Here is a 21,619-nt window from a genome sequence, read left to right as displayed (position 1 = left end):
CAGCATCTGCAACACTGCTGGCGCATTGCCCTGACAACATATACACCTGACTTTACTGCTCTTGCTAAGTCAAAAAAATGCCATTTCTCTCATTAGATGGGAAATGCTGACAACATGCAAGATAACAGAGATGCAAGTCAAGCAAGTAATGAGGATTGATGTTTTGTTTTTATCACTATGATGCAATTCACGTTATTCACCTTATACTTAATGTTTTTCTTGATATAGTATGGCTCAACAGAACTGAAGATTGAGGTATCTGATGCAATTTTAGTATAGGCAGATAAGGAAAAAAATAATGAAAAGAGGGTGACTAAGGGACTTAGTGATTTTTTTTTAAGTTAGCAAGGCTTAAATGGGTGAGGTGATCATTGTTGAAAGCATTTTGGAATGTTTTGCCTTGAAAATGTGTCATGCACTGGAACTTTGTTATAATTAGAAGCATACTTTGCAGTTTTGTTTTGTATTTGTTGATGCACTTGGAATTTTAGTTGGCAGTTAAATGGATGAATATATAAATAACTGATATGCTCACCTAAACAGGGTGGAATTTGAAATACACTGCTTTGATTAAATACTGAAAAAATGTCATGCACTGTTATATTGTTATAATTCTTTTCTGTACCATACAATGCATTTTGGTTTTGTTTTTGTTGGTGGAGATTAATTTGATGTTGGCTGTCACTTAAACGAGTGCAATCTTAAATATGTGTGATACGGCTGACAGAGACTGATTGTTAAGGTGTCTTGATTTATGTTCAAAACGGACAAAAGTTATTATAGTAACAGTCCATGTGTGGACTTATGTGCATATATTGTTCTGCATTTACAAAATAAAATGTATTTCTATATTCTATATATGTTGATGTAATTTCTTTGTTATCGTAATTGCTCATATTCTCTGGCCCCTTATTTTGCCTCAGTTTCATGAACTGGCCCCAATCCCAAATTAATTGAATAGCCCTGACGTAATGTGTCATGTCATGACGTGTCGTGTCGTGTCGTGATGTGACGTTTTGTGACGTGTCATGTCGTATCGGGTGGGATGTAACGTGTCGTGTTGAGTCGTGTCTGACTTTTTGTCAGTGACTTGACGAAAGTTTCAAAGATACTGCAGCTTTTTATGCAAATACATCTTCCCCATCTGTATCTCAATGCCTTTGAGACTCTTAAAAACAAGTGATACAGTTTTAAACTGGACCATATGATGGACTAAAAGCTAGTTTAGAGAGTGATGTGATCACTTCTCCTACTGGCTGCACTTTGTACAGCCTGCAAGTGACAAAATGATGACTGATCAGCACCAACATACAAATTATGTAATCAAAATAAGGGCAATGATAAAAGTAAGTACATTCATGGTACCTGGGTCACAAACCCTGAGAAGCATCATTAATTGGTTCTGGTGCTTCTCAGGTTTTGTGACCCAGGTACTATGAATGTAATTACTTTTATCGTTGTCCTTATTTTGCCAATTCAGAATACATGAGGCAGACAATTAATTCTCAGGCTGTCAATGACTGGTTGTTGTCCTGTTACCATTCGGCTCTGCAGGTAAAACACAACCAACGGGTAGCAGTAATGATGTCTCTAAAGATGGCTCTATGATAGGTACTGTTGGGATTTGACCAGGCATCAAGCTAAAGCAGTCAGTCTTAAAATAAAACTGTATTTCTCTTTGTCAGGGAAAAGTTTAACTGTGCTGACGTTCTCCACTTCCATCATCAGCGACAATATTCATTATAAAAAATGCTCCACCACAAGTGTTAACTCTAAAATAGAGAATCACTTTGGAAACTGCGTTGTGTCTGTTCACATGCATCTGGATGGAGTTACTAATCAAATGTGCACTCCATTTTAATATGGTGTCATAAAACATGGAAGTATTTAGAGCAGGGGTGTCAAACATATGGCCCAGGGTCCAGTCTGGTCCATGGGATGAATCTGATGAATGTAAAAATGACAAGGAAGACATTAACTGCATTTTTATTCTACATAAAAGTCACTGTAATTCCAAACTTTACCACATGAGGTCAAAGCTGATTTAGAGCTACAGATGAGGAAGATGATCCTTATGTTGTTTTATTTTACAGAAGAGGGTCATCAAACACAAGATGTTGAATATATGACATTTATATTTGATATGAATGTATAATGTGATGGGTCAGATAAAAAAATATACAGCTAATTTTCTTATAATCAAATCAGTCTGGTAATATGAAAATGAGCAGCACACACACAATCACTAACATACACCATTACATTTGTTAACTTGAGTGTTGATGAGTAGGAAGTCTTGACTCACCCATAATGTGGGAATCTTGGCTAAGCGGTCTGCTTTGGCTTTGGCAGGGCCATCCTGTATGAGTGCTTTTCATACGCTGGCAGTGTTATTTATGAACAGGGTACTTAAAGCAGACACTGTATGTAGCACACGGTGTGTATTGAGAGCTACTCTTATGCATATGGATGTGCTGAATGAGTGTGATCAAAGTGTTGGGGTATGATATATGAGTCCTGCAAGAGGTCTGATTTTTTTTAGTGGTCCATGTTTTTCCAGTTTGACTGATTTAATCTTACAGTTTGCCAGGGTAAAAATAGCTTGTTGACTTTTTAATACTATAGATGAAACACATGAAGAAATTACTGAAAGGCGACAGAATCCCTAAAAATGATTATGGGTCATATATACCTTAATTTCCCTGCAGCTGTTAAGCACTCAGTCGTGACTGAAGTGATTATTACCTTTAATTCTATTTGAGAGCTGAGTGAGGGATGGGAGATCCCTTTGCTTCCTTACCTGAAGAAGTGCAGATGATGTATGTTTGCAGAATCACTGAAAAATCCCAAACGACATGCATTCTTCGTTTAATTCCTTCTCATTTTCTGCAGCTGATACGGGGTCGCGCTTGTGGACAACACGACCAAACTTTAAGCATTTTCCCTCCCCCCTTTCTTCTCCTTTCCCCCGTCTGCCTCCGTTTGTAAAGGTGGTTGGAAGCCTCGCTGAAGAGATCCGTGTCCACAGCACCGTCAGTCAGTCAGGAAACGTTTCTTTAACCTTTTAAAGGCTTTAGAATAAATATTTCTCTCGGTGTTTCCACCCTTCAGAAATCGCGGCAGTGTGATGTGTTCATGATGCTTCTCTTCTCTCCTCTGGAGCGGGTGGATGCTGGCGGCGCATCGCTCGTCTGCAGCGGAGGAAACTGTCGACACAAAAGACTCCAGGAGCGCAGAGACAAACAGAGAGACGCAACATGTTCATGATACAGTGTTATGTCAGCTTATCCCTGCAAAGCGATAAGAAGGCAACGAAATGATCAGTTTTAAACAATAAGACATAAAAGAACTAAAAGAGGAAAGATGATAAATGGAATACTTTTGGGAAACCGTAAAGTTGCGTAAGAGTGCAACAAGGTCTGAACTTAAACGAAGGAAGCTTAACTGGACCAAAATCATCTATCTGATTCCAGTCTGTTCAAAGAAGTAGTAAACAACTCGTTTACTTTCTTTAGTCTCTGGAGAAATCACCTCCTCAGTGACTCATTTTCCTCCCTGAATGACAAAAACGAAAGTAAGGATGCAGCGGGACGTCTGATGGCCTTAATGACTGTTTGGCTGTACTGACCTAAATAAACACACTCTGAATCTCTCCTGTGGATGTAGCCCGACCTCTACTGTCTGTTCTGGGTTAATTCATCTGAACTGTCTGGGTGGAGGTTGGAGAAAGTATGAACAGAAAGAAATGTGACAAGAAAAAAATTCAGACTGGAGTAAAAAAATAAAATAAAATAAAATGCTGAGATATAATGTTTCTGTTTAGCTAAACGCTTTTTCATAAATGAACTATGTGCAACAGTAACACCAGGCCAATTAAAAATGACACAACAGAAGGCCTGTGGTTGAAAAAGAATGCATTGTGCCAAAAGTATGACCACATTTATATCTTAGATTTGTCAAATTTAAAAGGAAACTACTGAAGGTGGTCGTTCCTGATCATTATAGGCAAGTTCCAGTTTCCATGAAGTCTGGGGAAAGATGAAAAGTGTAAAATGGTGCAATGCCATGACTAGTTTTCTAGTCTACTAGAGCGGTAGTGGGTGGATGCATGGATAGTCTACTAGAAAAATAGTTTTCTTTCTGATGAATGCCATGGACTGGACGGTCCAGATGGATGGAGGTCTGGATGGTTGGTGAATTTCTGTCATGTCCCAACAAGGCTGCCACATCAGCAATGTGGTGGTAGAGTGATGGTTGGGCAGGAATATAGGGGTGTGAGATGGTAGATCTCTTGATGGTACCAAAGGGTGATAAATGTCCCGTTTTTACTAAAGGGTTTGGTGCTATATGGCACAATAAACCCTGACCTCCATTGCATTTCCACAGCCCACCATAGAATTGCCTGGTAGGTAGGCGGAGTATAAAGTGCATATCGATCAGAAGTTACGTAATTTGCAACGCGGTTGTGAGGAATGGCGGAGGTGGTGAGAACCCAAATGCAGGCAGAATCAGGCAGCAGGCATAACAGTGCAGTTAACAGGTTTATTTCCAACACTCAGGAACCAGGGAAAACCAACCATTACAGGGATAAACCATAAGGATCTGACAACAACAACTGGAAACCATGAGGGTGTGAATAATCAGGAGCAGGTGAAGTCAGTGGGTGATCAGACCAGGTGAACCAATGAGGCAGGAACAGAACACAGAGTACATGAGGGAAAGCTACTAAACTAAACATGACAAGCACCTAAACCATGATTCTAACAGGAACTAAACATGACAAACACCTAAACCATGATTCTAACAGGAACTAAACATGACAAACACCTAAACCATGATTCTAACAGGAACTAAACATGACAAACACCTAAACCATGATTCCAACAGGAACTAAACACGACAAACACCTAAACCATGATTCCAACAGGAACTAAACACGACAAACACCTAAACCATGATTCCAACAGGAACTAAACACGACAAACACCTAAACCATGATTCTAACAGGAACTAAACACGACAAACACCTAAACCATGATTCTAACAGGAACTAAACATGACAAACACCTAAACCATGATTCCAACAGGAACTAAACACGACAAACACCTAAACCATGATTCTAACAGGAACTAAACATGACAAACACCTAAACCATGATTCCAACAGGAACTAAACATGACAAACACCTAAACCATGATTCTAACAGGAACTAAACATGACAAACACCTAAACCATGATTCTAACAGGAACTAAACACGAAAAACACCTAAACCATGATTCCAACAGGAACTAAACACAACAAACACCTAAACCATGATTCTAACAGGAACTAAACACGACAAACACCTAAACCATGATTCTAACAGGAACTAAACACGACAAACACCTAAACCATGATTCCAACAGGAACTAAACACAACAAACACCTAAACCATGATTCTAACAGGAACTAAACACGACAAACGCCTAAACCATGATTCCAACAGGAACTAAACACGAAAAACACCTAAACCATGATTCCAACAGGAACTAAACACGAAAAACACCTAAACCATGATTCCAACAGGAACTAAACACGAAAAACACCTAAACCATGATTCCAACAGGAACTAAACACGACAAACACCTAAACCATGATTCCAACAGGAACTAAACACGAAAAACACCTAAACCATGATTCTAACAGGAACTAAACACGAAAAACACCTAAACCATGATTCTAACAGGAACTAAACATGACAAACACCTAAACCATGATTCTAACAGGAACTAAACACGACAAACACCTAAACCATGATTCTAACAGGAACTAAACATGACAAACACCTAAACCATGATTCTAACAGGAACTAAACACGACAAACACCTAAACCATGATTCTAACAGGAACTAAACACGACAAACACCTAAACCATGATTCCAACAGGAACTAAACACGACAAACACCTAAACCATGATTCCAACAGGAACTAAACACGACAAACACCTAAACCATGATTCTAACAGGAACTAAACAGGACAAACACCTAAACCATGATTCTAACAGGAACTAAACACGACAAACATCTAAACCATGATTCCAACAGGAACTAAACACGACAAACACCTAAACCATGATTCCAACAGGAACTAAACACGACAAACACCTAAACCATGATTCCAACAGGAACTAAACACGACAAACACCTAAACCATGATTCTAACAGGAACTAAACACGACAAACACCTAAACCATGATTCCAACAGGAACTAAACACGACAAACACCTAAACCATGATTCCAACAGGAACTAAACACGACAAACACCTAAACCATGATTCCAACAGGAACTAAACACGAAAAACACCTAAACCATGATTCCAACAGGAACTAAACACAACAAACACCTAAACCATGATTCCAACAGGAACTAAACACGACAAACACCTAAACCATGATTCCAACAGGAACTAAACACGACAAACACCTAAACCATGATTCCAACAGGAACTAAACACGACAAACACCTAAACCATTATTCCAACAAGAACTAAACACGACAAACACCTAAACCATGATTCCAACAGGAGCTAAACACGACAAACACCTAAACCATGATTCCAACAGGAACTAAACACGACAAACACCTAAACCATGATTCCAACAGGAACTAAACACGACAAACATCTAAACCATGATTCCAACAGGAACTAAACATGACAAACACCTAAACCATGATTCCAACAGGAACTAAACACGACAAACACCTAAACCATGATTCCAACAGGAACTAAACATGACAAACACCTAAACCATGATTCCAACAGGAACTAAACACGACAAACACCTAAACCATGATTCCAACAGGAACTAAACATGACAAACACCTAAACCATGATTCTAACAGGAACTAAACATGACAAACATCTAAACCATGATTCCAACAGGAACTAAACACAACAAACACCTAAACCATGATTTCAACAGGAACTAAACATGACAAACCAGAACTATAAACCAAAACTATGACAAAACTAAGAAATGACTCAAACCATGATCATGATAGAACCTAAACAGAATCCAAACCCAAAGACATTCTGATCACAAAATAGAAAAATGTTCCATTTTTTTCGCTGTCGCATGCGAGGGGCGTCATTTACTCACCAATGAGAGCAGGCTAGACTGAGTAAACTTAGATGAACCTGGGTTTTCTTTCTCTTTCTCACAATTACTGTTTGGTATTACAAGCTTATTTATCATAGAATGCGCCGCTAGGTGGCAGCAGCAATTGTAGTAGCTCTGTTTTTAACTTGTGATTTTTTGCAATATAGCCGTCTTTTTTAAGACATCAGCTGTCAATCTGTGTCTGTTCGGGTAGATTTTTTCGCGCTGGTCAGAGGCTGTGCTATACGGGAGATTTTTCTGAATATTTTTTCTTTTTTGCAAGACTTGTTATTGTGAGTCTCCATGGCAACGAGACTTGTTTACCATCGGGATCAATTGATAAAACTCTCCAAACTCAAGATTATCAGTGAAACAACACTTCAAATCCCAACGGAGTTGAAAAGAAAGAGAAGAGGATGCAGGGCAGGAGCGAGGCAGAGAGAAAAACGGTGGCGATTCAAACCGTTTCTTCCAACGGTTGTTATGGGAAACGTGAGATCGCTAGTTAACAAAATTGATGAACTTCAGGTGCTAACCAGGTCTCTTAAAGAATACAGAGAGTGCAGTATTATGTGCTTCACCGAGACATGGCTGCATGAACACATCCCAGACTGTAATGCGTCTGTACACGGCTTCAGGACGGTCCGTGCAGACCGCAATAAACAACTCAGCGGGAAGCGGAAGGGAGGTGGAATTGCGGTGCTGGTAAACCAGCGCTGGTGTCATCCTGAACATGTCACTGTTAAAGAGAAGATCTGCAAAAGAGACATTGAACTGCTAGCTGTGAGTCTCCGCCCGTATTATTTACCCAGAGAGTTCACATGCGTTATTCTGGTAGCGGTATATATATTACCTGGTACCGCTCCAGACGCAGCCTGTGATGTCATTAACTCTGTAGTGGCCAGGCTTCAAACACAACATCCAAACGCATTTGTGGCGATCTCTGGAGATTTTAACAACATCTCCCTCTCTGCAACTCTACCAACTTTCCAACAGTTTGTCAGCTGCTCCACCAGAGAAAACAAAACGTTGGACTTATTTTATGCAAATATTAAAAATGCATACAGCTCCTTTGCCCTGCCACCTTTAGGAAGATCAGACCATAACCTAGTTCTTCTCTCCTCCTCCTACAAGCCCATCGTTCAGCAACAACCAGTCATTAGAAAGGCTATTAGAACCTGGTCTAATGAAGCTGAAGATGCTCTGAGAGGATGCTTCGAGGCTACAGACTGGAACGTCCTATGTGAACCTCATGGAGATGACATCAATGCCTTGACTGAGTGTGTGACAGATTATATTAACTTCTGTGTGGACAGCACCGTTCCAACAAGAACAGTGAGGTGCTTCCCCAATAACAAACCCTGGATCACCAGTGACCTGAAAAAGCTGCTGAACATCAAAAAGAAAGCTTTTAGGGATGGAGACAGGGAGTTATTGAAGTCCACACAAAAACAACTTAAAACACAAATGAAGAAGTGCAAGGAGGACTACAGGAAGAAGTTGGAAAGTAAGCTTCAGAAAAACAATGTGAGGGATGTGTGGTCAGGAATGAAGAAGATCACTGGCTTCGGGATAAAGGAGGATCAGACTGATGGAGGTCTGGACAGAGCGAATGAACTGAACATGTTCTTCAATAGGTTTAGCTCACCTCCTGCTTCAACCCCAACTAGCCACACACCCTCCATGAGCCCACAGCTTTCCTGTCACACCTCCACTCTGTCACCCTGCAGCTCAGTCAAGGACCTGGACACAACCTCATCTCCCTCCACATCAGGACTTCCTGAAACCTCCTCTGCCTCCACCTCCACTCTGTCTGTCTCCTGTAACCAAGTCATGCAACAACTGGTGAAACTGAACCAGAACAAGGCTGCAGGTCTCGATGGTGTCAGTCCCAGAGTTCTCAAGACCTGCTCAAAACAGCTATGTCCGATTCTCCAGCACCTGTTCAACACCAGCCTGAGCCAGAAAAGAATCCCGGTGCTGTGGAAAACATCCTGCCTTGTTCCAGTGCCTAAAAAACCACAACCAGCTGAACCAAAAGACTACAGACCAGTCGCCCTGACATCTCACGTCATGAAAGTCCTGGAGAGACTCTTACTGGCTCACCTCAGCAAGCAGGTGAACACCTTTCAGGACCCATTACAGTTTGCATACCGTAATGGGCTTGGGGTTGAAGATGCCATCATATACCTGCTTCAGAGAGCCCACTCTCATCTGGACCAGTCAGGCAGCACTTTGAGGGTCATGTTCTTTGATTTCTCAAGTGCTTTTAATACGATTCAGCCTGCTCTGCTGTGTGAGAAGCTGCAGAAATTCCAGGTGGATCCCTCCACAACCACCTGGATTTACGACTACCTCACAAACAGACCACAGTTTGTGAGACTGAAAGGTTGTGTGTCTGAGATGGTGGTCAGCTGCACTGGAACACCACAAGGGACTGTACTTTCACCATTTCTATTCACGCTGTACACCTCAGACTTCCAGTACAACTCTGAGTTCTGTCATCTGCAGAAATACTCTGATGACTCAGCAGTTGTTGGGTGTATCAGTGATGGACAAGAAGCAGAGTACAGAGAACTGGTCGGTCAGTTTGTGAAATGGTGCGGTGACAATCATCTCATCTTGAATACCAAGAAAACAAAGGAGATGATTGTTGACTTCAGGAGGAACAAGAACACACATAGAAGTGTTTCCATCATGGGAGAGGAGGTGGAGGTGGTGGAGGAATACAAGTACCTTGGAGTTCAGCTGGACAACAGACTTGAGTGGAAAAGCAACACTGAGTACATTTACAAGAAAGGTCAGAGCAGACTCTACTTCTTAAGGAAGCTGAGATCTTTTAACGTCTGCACCAAAATGTTGCAAATGTTCTACAGGTCTGTTGTTGAAAGTGCAATCAGCTTTGCAGCAATCTGCTGGGGCAGCGGCATCAGAACCAGAGACTTGAAAAGAATTAACAAACTGATCAAGAAAGCCGGTTCTGTGCTTGGAGTAACTCTGGAGCCGCTGGAGTTGATCATCAAAAAAAGAATTCTGTACAAGCTGACGAAGATAATGGAAGATCCTTCACACCCCCTACACAACGCCGTGACGAAACAACAGAGTGTGTTCAGTGGGAGGCTTGTTCAAGTCCGATGCAAGACAGAGAGATACAGAAGATCCTTCCTTCCAGCAGCTATCAGGCTGAAGAACAAAGCCCTTAATTAATTAATGTGATTGTTTTACTAAAAAATTACTACTACTACAATATTGAATTTCCCTTTGGGATTAATAAAGTATTTTTCATTCATTCATTTCATTTCATTCATTCATTCTTTTGTACAGTAAACTTCAGTTCGTGAAAAATCTTCTGACTCTTCATCCGCCATACTTTGTCACGTCACGGACTAGTTTGAAAATGTCAAATTTCCCACCAATATCATGACCTTACAACCGTAGCCTGAGTTTTCCTGGAGAGAAGCGATCTCAGAGCGCGATGCACGACTCTGCTGCCGTCACTGCTGTTTGTTGCGTCCCTTGTGTTCGGTTTCACGAGAGTGGCGATGAGTTTCGCTTGTCGCTGTCGTTGGTCGCCTCATGTGTGTCTTGCCCAGAGTGTAACTTCAAAGCGATGGAATGTCTTTCTTTAATTACAAAAAAGAACTTGACCCAGAAACAAAGGAATGATGGACATCCAGCAGTTTGTGTTCTACTAAACAACTGCATTTGTGTTGATCACCAACTTTCTGCTCATCATTACAGGTGTGTTACCTGCTGGTAGCGATCAGGTAAAGTAAGTGTGGGTTAACTCCTTTAGTCTGACCATTGCTCACACACTAACTATCAAAACAAAACAGACAACTTAATCATTTTTACTTGTAGGTCATTATCGGAAACACAGTCCTCGATTGTAGGAACAGACCCTTCTTTCAGCTAAAGCCTAATAGCAAATCCCTCGTTGTACCGGCCCTTATTCATCCAGCAGTCTACGGCAAATGCCAGTCATATATACACATTTTAAAATACTCTGTGGCTCCCAAAAACAAACTCTATTATCTTTTGCTGTCTAACATCAGGAATTTGGACAAATGCAGCTTTACCTCACAGCTGAAAAAGCACTTTTTGTGTTACATCTTTACACTGTAAATGTTGCAATGTCCAAATCTCTCAACCGCGCTGTCGGCCAATGGGGTCGAACGTCCACACAGGCGGCCATCTTGCCACAGTCAGCTCGCTCGCTCATAACATTGTTTTAATGCTACATGTACAAGTACGAGTCAAACAGAGATGGATTTAGACCCCAAGGCACAGACACAGACCAACCAGAAGGCAGAGAATGGATCAAACAGAAAAGGGAGTTTAATGAAGGTTTGAGTTGAATCAGTAAACAGTCTATAATCCAAGTTCAGGATCCGCTGTGGGTTTCAGCTGGCCAAACGGAACAGGCAGGCGGGTAGAGCGTGGCGTGGAGCCAGTAGGATAGTGGCATGGAGAGTGCAGCTGGAGCTGGAGAGGGGAGAACAGATCCAATCCGAGGAAGACAATCCAGGAGGTTGGTGAGACAGACAGGGCTGGCAGGATCCGTCTAAGCATAAAACAGGTCTTGTTAATCACAAGCAGCAACTCAAGCAGAAGACTAGTGAGGCCACGATATACCAGATGGGTAACTGGACGGTCCGGCGAGGATGGTAGAATGATCCGGTGTTTAAGTACTGCAGGGAAGTGAAGGTGGCTTTATTGTTGGATGAGATCCTGGTGTGGGGATCAGCTCAGGTGAGATGATTGCAGCCATGGAATAATGTGGTAACCCTCCTGGCCAGGTACAGACATGACACACAAAACAGACAGAGGGAGTCAAACGCACACACTAGGGCAATCTGGGAACCACACACACAGGGAGACAGGCACAGCTAAAATGACGAGTTCCTCTACATTGAAAGAGTTTGCAGACTGACCTGTCCAACCTGCTCTCAGCTCATTGGTCAGTCAATGAGCTGGTAAGAATGGAGTGGAGAGTTAATAGGTGGATCGATGCTGCATTGGCAGTGATGCGGACTCTGCATCAGTCTGTCATGGTGAAGAAAGAGCTAAGCTGAAAGACAAAGCTCTCGATTTACTGGTCAATCTGCGTTCTTACCATCACCTAGGGTCATAAGATGAGGATAGTTACTGAAAGAACAAGACTGCAAACACAAGTGGCCTAAATGAGTTTCCTCTGCAGGGTGTTTGGACTCGCTTAGAGACAGGGTAAGAAACTCAGTCACTGGAAGGCTCAGAGTAGAACTGCTGCTCCTCCACATCCAGAGGAGCCAGAAAAGTTGGCTCAGGCATCTGGTTAGGATGACTCCTTGATGCCTCCCTGGTGAGGTTTTCCAGGCACATCCCATTGGGAGGAGCTCCCGGGGAGACCCAGGACACACTGGTGGGACTATGTCCCTTGGCTGGCCTGAGAACACCTTGGGATACCCCCAGAGATCTCGAAGGAGTGGCAGAAGAGAGAAAAGTCTGGGTTTTGGTTCGGCTGCACCCCGGATAAGCTGTAGTGGATGGATGGATGGATGGATAGATGGATAGATGGATGGATGGATGGATGGACGGACGGACGGATGGATGGATTACCACTATATAAATATTCTGTATTTGCTGCTACCGTTTAGGATCAAATTAGCAGGATCTACATGGCTGCGAAGTTTCTTCTAATTAGAGTAAAAAACCAGAACGCCTTGTTATGGAAATAGATTTGTAAATTTTGGGAGCAGCTTTATGCAGCGTTCAAAGAACGCGCGTAAAAAGCGTCGTTTTGTCGCACTTTAACAGGCGTTAAAAACGGCGTTTTGTTGTATTATAATTATCCCGGCCCCTTTTTTGTACAGCTAGTAAAACTGAACCGTGATCATCCAGCCAGTAAAGAAGAAGAGCAGACCCTCCAGTTCATCACTGGTCTGCTGAAGGATTGTCTGCATTGTTCCAGTAACCCTGTGGTCTGCTGGTGTGCTTACATTTTCAGCCATATTCAAATACACTGCCAGGATACAAGTTCAAATATAAACTTTGTTATATCTTTTATAAAGAAAGAAAGAAAGAAAGAAAGAAAGAAAGAAAGAAAGAAAGAAGAATTCTTTGTTCATTCTTTGTTGTTTGTTCCTGTAATACAAATATTAAATACATAAACAATAGAATGAAAACTATATACCAAAGTAACTGCTGTTCTATGTGCAAGCATTTATGTATATCCATACATACACCACCTCCTGATGGTGGTGTCCATGGTGTTAATGATGTAGGACTGGTACTAGACTGGCCAAAGAAAATTACTGTTCCTGTCTTTCATTACACTTTGGAAGATGTGTTGAGTCAACAGGTACATTTAGGGGTAGTCATGGATTGGAAATCTGTGATCTTTTAACTTTCTTGGTAACAGTGAGTCATGAACAGCAACCATTTTTGTAAATATAAATAGTTTACATGTGTTTAGACTTCTTTTTTAAAATTAATGTTTGTAACTGTGTTTATATTGTAAACAGCTAATTAAAATTTGTTTATCATGTCACTTCTTTTTTTTTCTTCTTCTTCTTTTTTTCCAGTTTATTGAATTCCAGATGAGGCTGTGAATTAATTTCACTGCTAATGTTTTCTCCTGGCTGACAGAAGCCAAGTACACGCTCTGAAATATTTAGTAATACAAAAATAAGAAGTGTTTTGACTAATCAAAGCAACCCCCCCCCCCCACCACCACCACATTCACACAATGAATTATTAATGAATTCAACTACAGTTGAGACCTGAGCGCCCTCTGTTGATCAACATGGGTTCTATCGGTTTTAGTTGAAGTGGCCGTGTATATATATAAACATAATATGTATGTTTACACATACAGACAGATATTAATTACATGTTTCCATAACCCTTCCTCCATAATGCATACTGTGTATACTTGTACATAGAACACCAGTTACTGTGGTATATAGTTTTCATTCTATTGTATTTGTATTTAATATTTGTATTTTTATTTTGTTCATCTGCTTTTCTCCCTCTTTTTTTCTGTAGTTGAGTTATAGTAACACACAAATTTAGCTTTGTGGCATTAATAAAGTTTTATCTTTTATTATGCTGTTCTTCTTTAAGTACAATATATGGTAAATGGTCCGTATTTATATAGCGCTTTAATGTACCTGGAACGATACCCAAAGCGCTTTACATCATACATCACATTCACCCATCCACACACACATTCACACACTGATGGTGGAAGCTGCCATGCAAGGCGCTCAACCACGACCCATCAGGAGCAATTTGGGGTTCGGTGTTCGGCTCAGGGACACCTCGACATGAGCTCGACAGGCCGAGGATCGAACCAGCAACCCTCGGGTTACAAGACGACCGCTCTACTTTGCTGAGCCATGCCGCCTCTACTATAGTAAATATAGTAGTATATCCACTTTATTATCTATATTATTAAATATAGACGTTATTAATTTAATCTGTCTCATTGTAATCAATAGGTTGTTACTCAGTGTGTGGTTTCAGACAATGTATGTATGTCGACATCTTTGTACAAAGAATTCTTCTTTCTTTCTTTCTTTCTTTCTTTCTTTCTTTATAAAAGATATAACAAAGTTTATATTTGAACTTGTATCCTGGCAGTGTATTTGAATATGGCTGAAAATGTAAGCACACCAGCAGACCACAGGGTTACTGGAACAATGCAGACAATCCTTCAGTAGACCAGTGATGAACTGGAGGGTCTGCTCTTCTTCTTTACTGGCTGGATGATCACGGTTCAGTTTTACTAGCTGTACAAAAAAGGGGCTGGGATAATTATAATACAACAAAACGCCATTTTTAACGTGCGTTCTTTGAACGCTGCAAAGAGTGCCATTTAATGACCACCAAGAACGTCGTATTTTTCGGCATTTACCGAAGCTTAAAAAAACAGCGCAGTATATTACGGCGTTTTTAACACCGTTTTAGCCACAAAACGGCGACAGCTAAATAAAACTCCTTTAGAGACGCAGATGCTACCAGACTTTTCAAAAAGGAAACTTAATATATATTTTAATGAAGAGCCACCATAGGATATTTGTTATTTTTGAAGAACCACATTTTTATTTCCAATTTTAGGTTTTAAAATAAAGAAAAACATAAAACCTTTATAAAAAAGAGGATAAACAGACTATTTTCTAAGGGATGTAGATATTTGTAGAAAATTATGTAAATTAAAAAAAACATCTCCTTGGTTTCCAACCTGATGACAAGAAAGATAAATTTAAAAAAAATATTTAGCCACGTATTTAGAGGCATTGTGGAAGGTCCAGGGTCACCTGGAGACCCCTGATGTTTGTAAACCAAATTTTACTTTATTTTCTCTATAAAGCCATAGGCCTTCTTTATAAGGAAAGGGACATTTTGCCCGTAACAATGCGATTAATTGCAACATCTCATGCGATTAGTCGCGATAACACATTTTAAGAGTTGCCCAGCACTAATTAATTTATGTTCTACACAGTGTATTAATTGTGTGTTTATTTATGTTCTACACAGTATATTTATTGTGTGTTTATTTATGTTCTACACAGTGTATTTATTGTGTGTTTATGTTCTACACAGTGTATTTATTGTGTATTTATTTATGTTCTACACAGTGTATTTATTGTGTGTTTATTTATGTTCTACACAGTGTATTTATTTATGTTCTACACAGTGTATTAATTGTGTGTTTATTTATGTTCTACACAGTGTATTTATTGTGTATTTGTTTATGTTCTACACAGTGTATTTATTTATGTTCTACACATTATATTTATTGTGTATTTATTTATGTTCTACACAGTGTATTTATTGTGTATTTATTTATGTTCTACACAGTGTATTTATTGTGTGTTTATTTATGTTCTACACATTATATTTCTTGTGTATTTATTTATGTTCTGCACAGTGTATTTATTGTGTATTTATTTATGTTCTACACAGTGTATTTATTGTGTGTTTATTTATGTTCTACACAGTATATTTATTGTGTGTTTATTTATGTTCTACACACTGGATTTATTGTGTGTTTATTTATGTTCTACACAGTATATTTATTGTGTGTTTATTTATGTTCTACACACTGGATTTATTGTGTGTTTATTTATGTTCTACACAGTATATTTATTGTGTATTTATTTATGTTCTACACAGTATATTTATTGTGTGTTTATTTATGTTCTACACAGTATATTTATTGTGTGTTTATTAATGTTCTACAAAGTACATTTATTGTGTGTTTATTTATGTTCTACACAGTGTATTTATTGTGTATTTATTTATGTTCTACACGGTGTATTTATTGTGTGTTTATTTATGTTCTACACAGTGTATTTATTTATGTTCTACACAGTGTATTAATTGTGTGTTTATTTATGTTCTACACAGTATATTTATTGTGTGTTTATTTATGTTCTACAGGGTGTATTTATTGTGTGTTTATGTTCTACACAGTGTATTTATTGTGTATTTATATATGTTCTACACAGTATATTTATTGTGTGTTTATTTATGTTCTACACAGTGTATTTATTGTGTGTTTATTTATGTTCTACACAGTATATTTATTTATGTTCTACACATTATATTTATTGTGTATTTATTTATGTTCTACACAGTGGATTAATTGTGTGTTTATTTATGTTCCACACAGTATATTTATTGTGTGTTTATTTATGTTCTACACAGTGTATTTATTGTGTCTTTATGTTCTACACACTGGATTTATTGTGTATTTATTTATGTTCTACACAGTGTATTTATTGTGTGTTTATTTATGTTCTACACAGTATATTTATTTATGTTCTACACATTATATTTACTGTGTATTTATTTATGTTCTACACAGTGTATTAATTGTGTGTTTATTTATGTTCTACACAGTATATTTATTGTGTGTTTATTTATGTTCTACACATTATATTTCTTGTGTATTTATTTATGTTCTACACAGTTTATTTATTGTGTATTTATTTATGTTCTACACAGTGTATTTATTGCGTGTTTATTTATGTTCTACACAGTATATTTATTGTGTGTTTATTTATGTTCTACACACTGGATTTATTGTGTGTTTATTTATGTTCTACACAGTATATTTATTGTGTATTTATTTATGTTCTACACAGTGTATTTATTGTGTGTTTATTTATGTTCTACACAGTATATTTATTGTGTGTTTATTTATGTTCTACACAGTATATTTATTGTGTGTTTATTAATGTTCTACACAGTATATTTATTGTGTGTTTATTTATGTTCTGCACAGTGTATTTATTGTGTGTTTATTTATGTTCTACACAGTGTATTTATTGTGTGTTTATTTATGTTCTACACAGTGTATTTATTTATGTTCTACACAGTGTATTAATTGTGTGTTTATTTATGTTCTACACAGTATATTTATTGTGTGTTTATTTATGTTCTACACAGTGTATTTATTGTGTGTTTATGTTCTACACAGTGTATTTATTGTGTATTTATTTATGTTCTACACAGTATATTCATTGTGTGTTTATTTATGTTCTACACAGTGTATTTATTTATGTTCTACACATTATATTTATTGTGTATTTATATATGTTCTACACAGTGGATTAATTGTGTGTTTATTTATGTTCTACACAGTATATTTATTGTGTGTTTTATTTATGTTCTACACAGTGTATTCATTGTGTCTTTATGTTCTACACAGTGTATTTATTGTGTATTTATTTATGTTCTACACAGTGTATTTATTGTGTGTTTATTTATGTTCTACACAGTATATTTATTTATGTTCTACACATTATATTTATTGTGTATTTATTTATGTTCTACACAGTGTATTAATTGTGTGTTTATTTATGTTCTACACAGTATATTTATTGTGTCTTTATTTATGTTCTACACAGTGTATTTATTGTGTGTTTATGTTCTACACAGTGTATTTATTGTGTATTTATTTATGTTCTACACAGTATATTCATTGTGTGTTTATTTATGTTCTAAACAGTGTATTTAATGTGTGTTTATTCATGTTCTACACAGTATATTTATTTATATTCGACACATTATATTTATTGTGTATTTATTTATGTTCTAAACGGTGGATTAATTGTGTGTTTATTTATGTTCTACACAGTATATTTATTGTGTGTTTATTTATGTTCTACACAGTGTATTTATTGTGTCTTTATGTTCTACACAGTGTATTTATTGTGTATTTATTTATGTTCTACACAGTGTATTTATTGTGTGTTTATTTATGTTCTACACAGTATATTTATTTATGTTCTACACATTATATTTATTGTGTATTTATTTATGTTCTACACAGTGTATTAATTGTGTGTTTATTTATGTTCTACACAGTATATTTATTGTGTGTTTATTTATGTTCTACACAGTGTATTTTTTGTGTGTTTATTTATGTTCTACACAGTATATTTATTTATGTTCTACACATTATATTTATTGTGTATTTATTTATGTTCTACACAGTGGATTAATTGTGTGTTTATTTATGTTCCACACAGTGTATTTATTGTGTGTTTATTTATGTTCTACACAGTATATTTATTTATGTTCTACACATTATATTTACTGTGTATTTATTTATGTTCTACACAGTGTATTAATTGTGTGTTTATTTATGTTCTACACAGTATATTTATTGTGTGTTTTTTTATGTTCTATACAGTGTATTTATTGTGTGTTTATGTTCTACACAGTGTATTTATTGTGTATTTATTTATGTTCTACACAGTATATTCATTGTGGGTTCATTTATGTTCTACACAGTGTATTTATTGTGTGTTTATTTATGTTCTACACAGTATATTTATTTATGTTCTACACATTATATTTATTGTGTATGTATATATGTTCTACACAGTGGATTAATTGTGTGTTTATTTATGTTCTACACAGTATATTTATTGTGTGTTTATTTATGTTCTACACAGTGTATTTATTGTGTCTTTATGTTCTACACAGTGTATTTATTGTGTATTTATTTATGTTCTACACAGTGTATTTATTGTGTGTTTATTTATGTTCTACACAGTATATTTATTTATGTTCTACACATTATATTTATTGTGTATTTATTTATGTTCTACACAGTGTATTAATTGTGTGTTTATTTATGTTCTACACAGTATATTTATTGTGTGTTTATTTATGTTCTACACAGTGTATTTATTGTGTGTTTATGTTCTACACAGTGTATTTATTGTGTATTTATTTATGTTCTACACAGTATATTCATTGTGTGTTTATTTATGTTCTACACAGTATATTTATTTATGTTCTACACAGTATATTTATTGTGTATTTATTTATGTTCTGCACAGTATCTTTATTGTGTATTTACTTATGTTCTGCACAGTATATTTATTGTGTATTTATTTATGTTCTACACAGTATATTTATTGTGTATTTATTTATGTTCTACACAGTATATTTATTGTGTGTTTAATAATGTTCTACACAGTATATTTATTGTGTGTTTATTTATGTTCTCCACAGTGTATTTATTTATGTTCTGCACAGTATATTTATTGTGTATTTATTTATGTTCTGCACAGTATATTTATTGTGTATTTATTTATGTTCTACACAGTGTATTTATTGTGTATTTATTTATGTTCTACACAGTATATTTATTGTGTGTTTAATAATGTTCTACACAGTATATTTATTGTGTGTTTATTTATGTTCTCCACAGTGTATTTATTTATGTTCTGCACAGTATATTTATTGTGTATTTATTTATGTTCTGCACAGTATATTTATTGTGTATTTATTTATGTTCTACACAGTGTATTTATTGTGTATTTATTTATGTTCTACACAGTATATTTATTGTGTGTTTATTAATGTTCTACACAGTATATTTATTGTGTGTTTTTTTATGTTCTCCACAGTGTATTTATTTATGTTCTGCACAGTATATTTATTGTGTATTTATTTATGTTCTGCACAGTATATTTATTGGGTATTTATTTATGTTCTACACCGTGTATTTATTGTGTATTACTTTATATTCTACACAGTGTATTTATTGTGTGTTTATTTATGTTTTACACAGTATATTTATTGTGTGTGTATTTATGTTCTACACAGTATCTTTACTGTGTGTTTATTTATGTTCTACACAGTATATTTATTAATGTTCTACCACAGTGTATTTATTTATGTTTTACACAGTGCATTTATTCATGTATTACACAGTGTATTTATTGTGTATTAATTTATGTTCTACACAGTGTATTTATTGCGTGTTTAGTTATATTCTACACAGTATATTTATTGTGTGTTTATTAATGTTCTACACAGTATATTTATTGTGTGTTTATTTATGTTCTACACAGTATATTTATTTATGTTCTACACAGTATATTTATTGTGTATTTATTTATGTTCTACACAGTATATTTATTGTGTGTTTATTTATGTTCTATACAGTATACTTATTGCGTGTTTATTTATGTTCTACACACTGTATTTATTGTGTATTTATTTATGTTTTACACAGTGTTTTTATTCCGTGTTTATTTATGTTCTACACAGTATATTTATTGTGTGTTTATTAATGTTCTACACAGTATGTTTATTGTCTGTTTATTTATGTTCTACACAGTGTATTTATTTATGTTCTACACAGTGTATTTATTCATGTATTACACAGCGTATTTATTGTGTATTAATTTATGTTCTACACAGTGTATTGATTGTGTGTTTATTTATGTTCTACACAGTGTATTTATTTATGTTCTACACAGTATATTTATTTATGTTCTACACAGTATATTTATTGTGTATTTATTTATGTTCTACACAGTATATTTATTTATGTTCTACACAGTATAATAATTGTGTATTTATTTATGTTCAACACAGTGTATTTATTCATTTATTACACAGTGTATTTATTGTGTATTAATTGATGTATTACACAGTATATTTATTGTGTGTTTATTTATGTTCTACACAGTATATTTACTTATGTTCTACACAGTATATTTATTGTGTATTTATTTATGTTCTACACAGTATATTTATTGTGTATTTATTTAGGTTCTACACAGTATATTTATTGTGTGTTTATTTATGTTCTACACAGTGTATTTATTGTGTATTACTTTATGTTCTACACAGTGTATTTATTGTGTGTTTATTTATGTTTTACACAGTATATTTATTGTGTGTTTATTTATGTTCTACACAGTATATTTACTGTGTGTTTATTTATGTTCTACACAGGATATTTATTAATGTTCTACACAGTGTATTTATTTATGTTTTACACAGTGCATTTATTCATGTATTACACAGTGTATTTATTGTGTACTAATTTATGTTCTACACAGTGTATTTATTGCGTGTTTAGTTATGTTCTACACAGCATATTTATTGTATGTTTATTTATGTTCTACATAGTATATTTACTGTGTTTATTTATGTTCTACACAGTAGTACGCGACA

General features: G+C 36.2%; 1 protein-coding gene across 3 annotated transcripts in view; it reads right to left on the bottom strand.

The window, feature by feature from the left end:
* Positions 1–3,695, bottom strand: part of LOC121650162 (carbonic anhydrase-related protein 10-like) — a 169,344-nt gene extending 165,649 nt beyond the window's left edge. For 2 of the 3 annotated variants that reach the window (XM_042001519.1, XM_042001527.1), the window contains exon 1: positions 2,801–3,695. In XM_042001519.1, coding sequence (XP_041857453.1) covers positions 2,801–2,861 — 61 coding nt within the window. In that variant the 5' untranslated portion in view covers positions 2,862–3,695. Of the gene's footprint in view, positions 1–2,305; positions 2,327–2,800 lie in introns of those variants that run through there. The other variant, XM_042001536.1, reaches the window with a different exon arrangement.
* Positions 3,696–21,619: the final 17,924 nt, after the last annotated feature.

This window comes from Melanotaenia boesemani, chromosome 2 (assembly GCF_017639745.1).
Source record: "Melanotaenia boesemani isolate fMelBoe1 chromosome 2, fMelBoe1.pri, whole genome shotgun sequence".
In the NCBI taxonomy this organism is placed as follows: Eukaryota; Metazoa; Chordata; class Actinopteri; order Atheriniformes; family Melanotaeniidae; genus Melanotaenia; species Melanotaenia boesemani.
The sequence above is the reverse complement of the archived record's forward strand: the minus strand, read 5'-3'. Positions and strand labels throughout refer to the sequence as shown.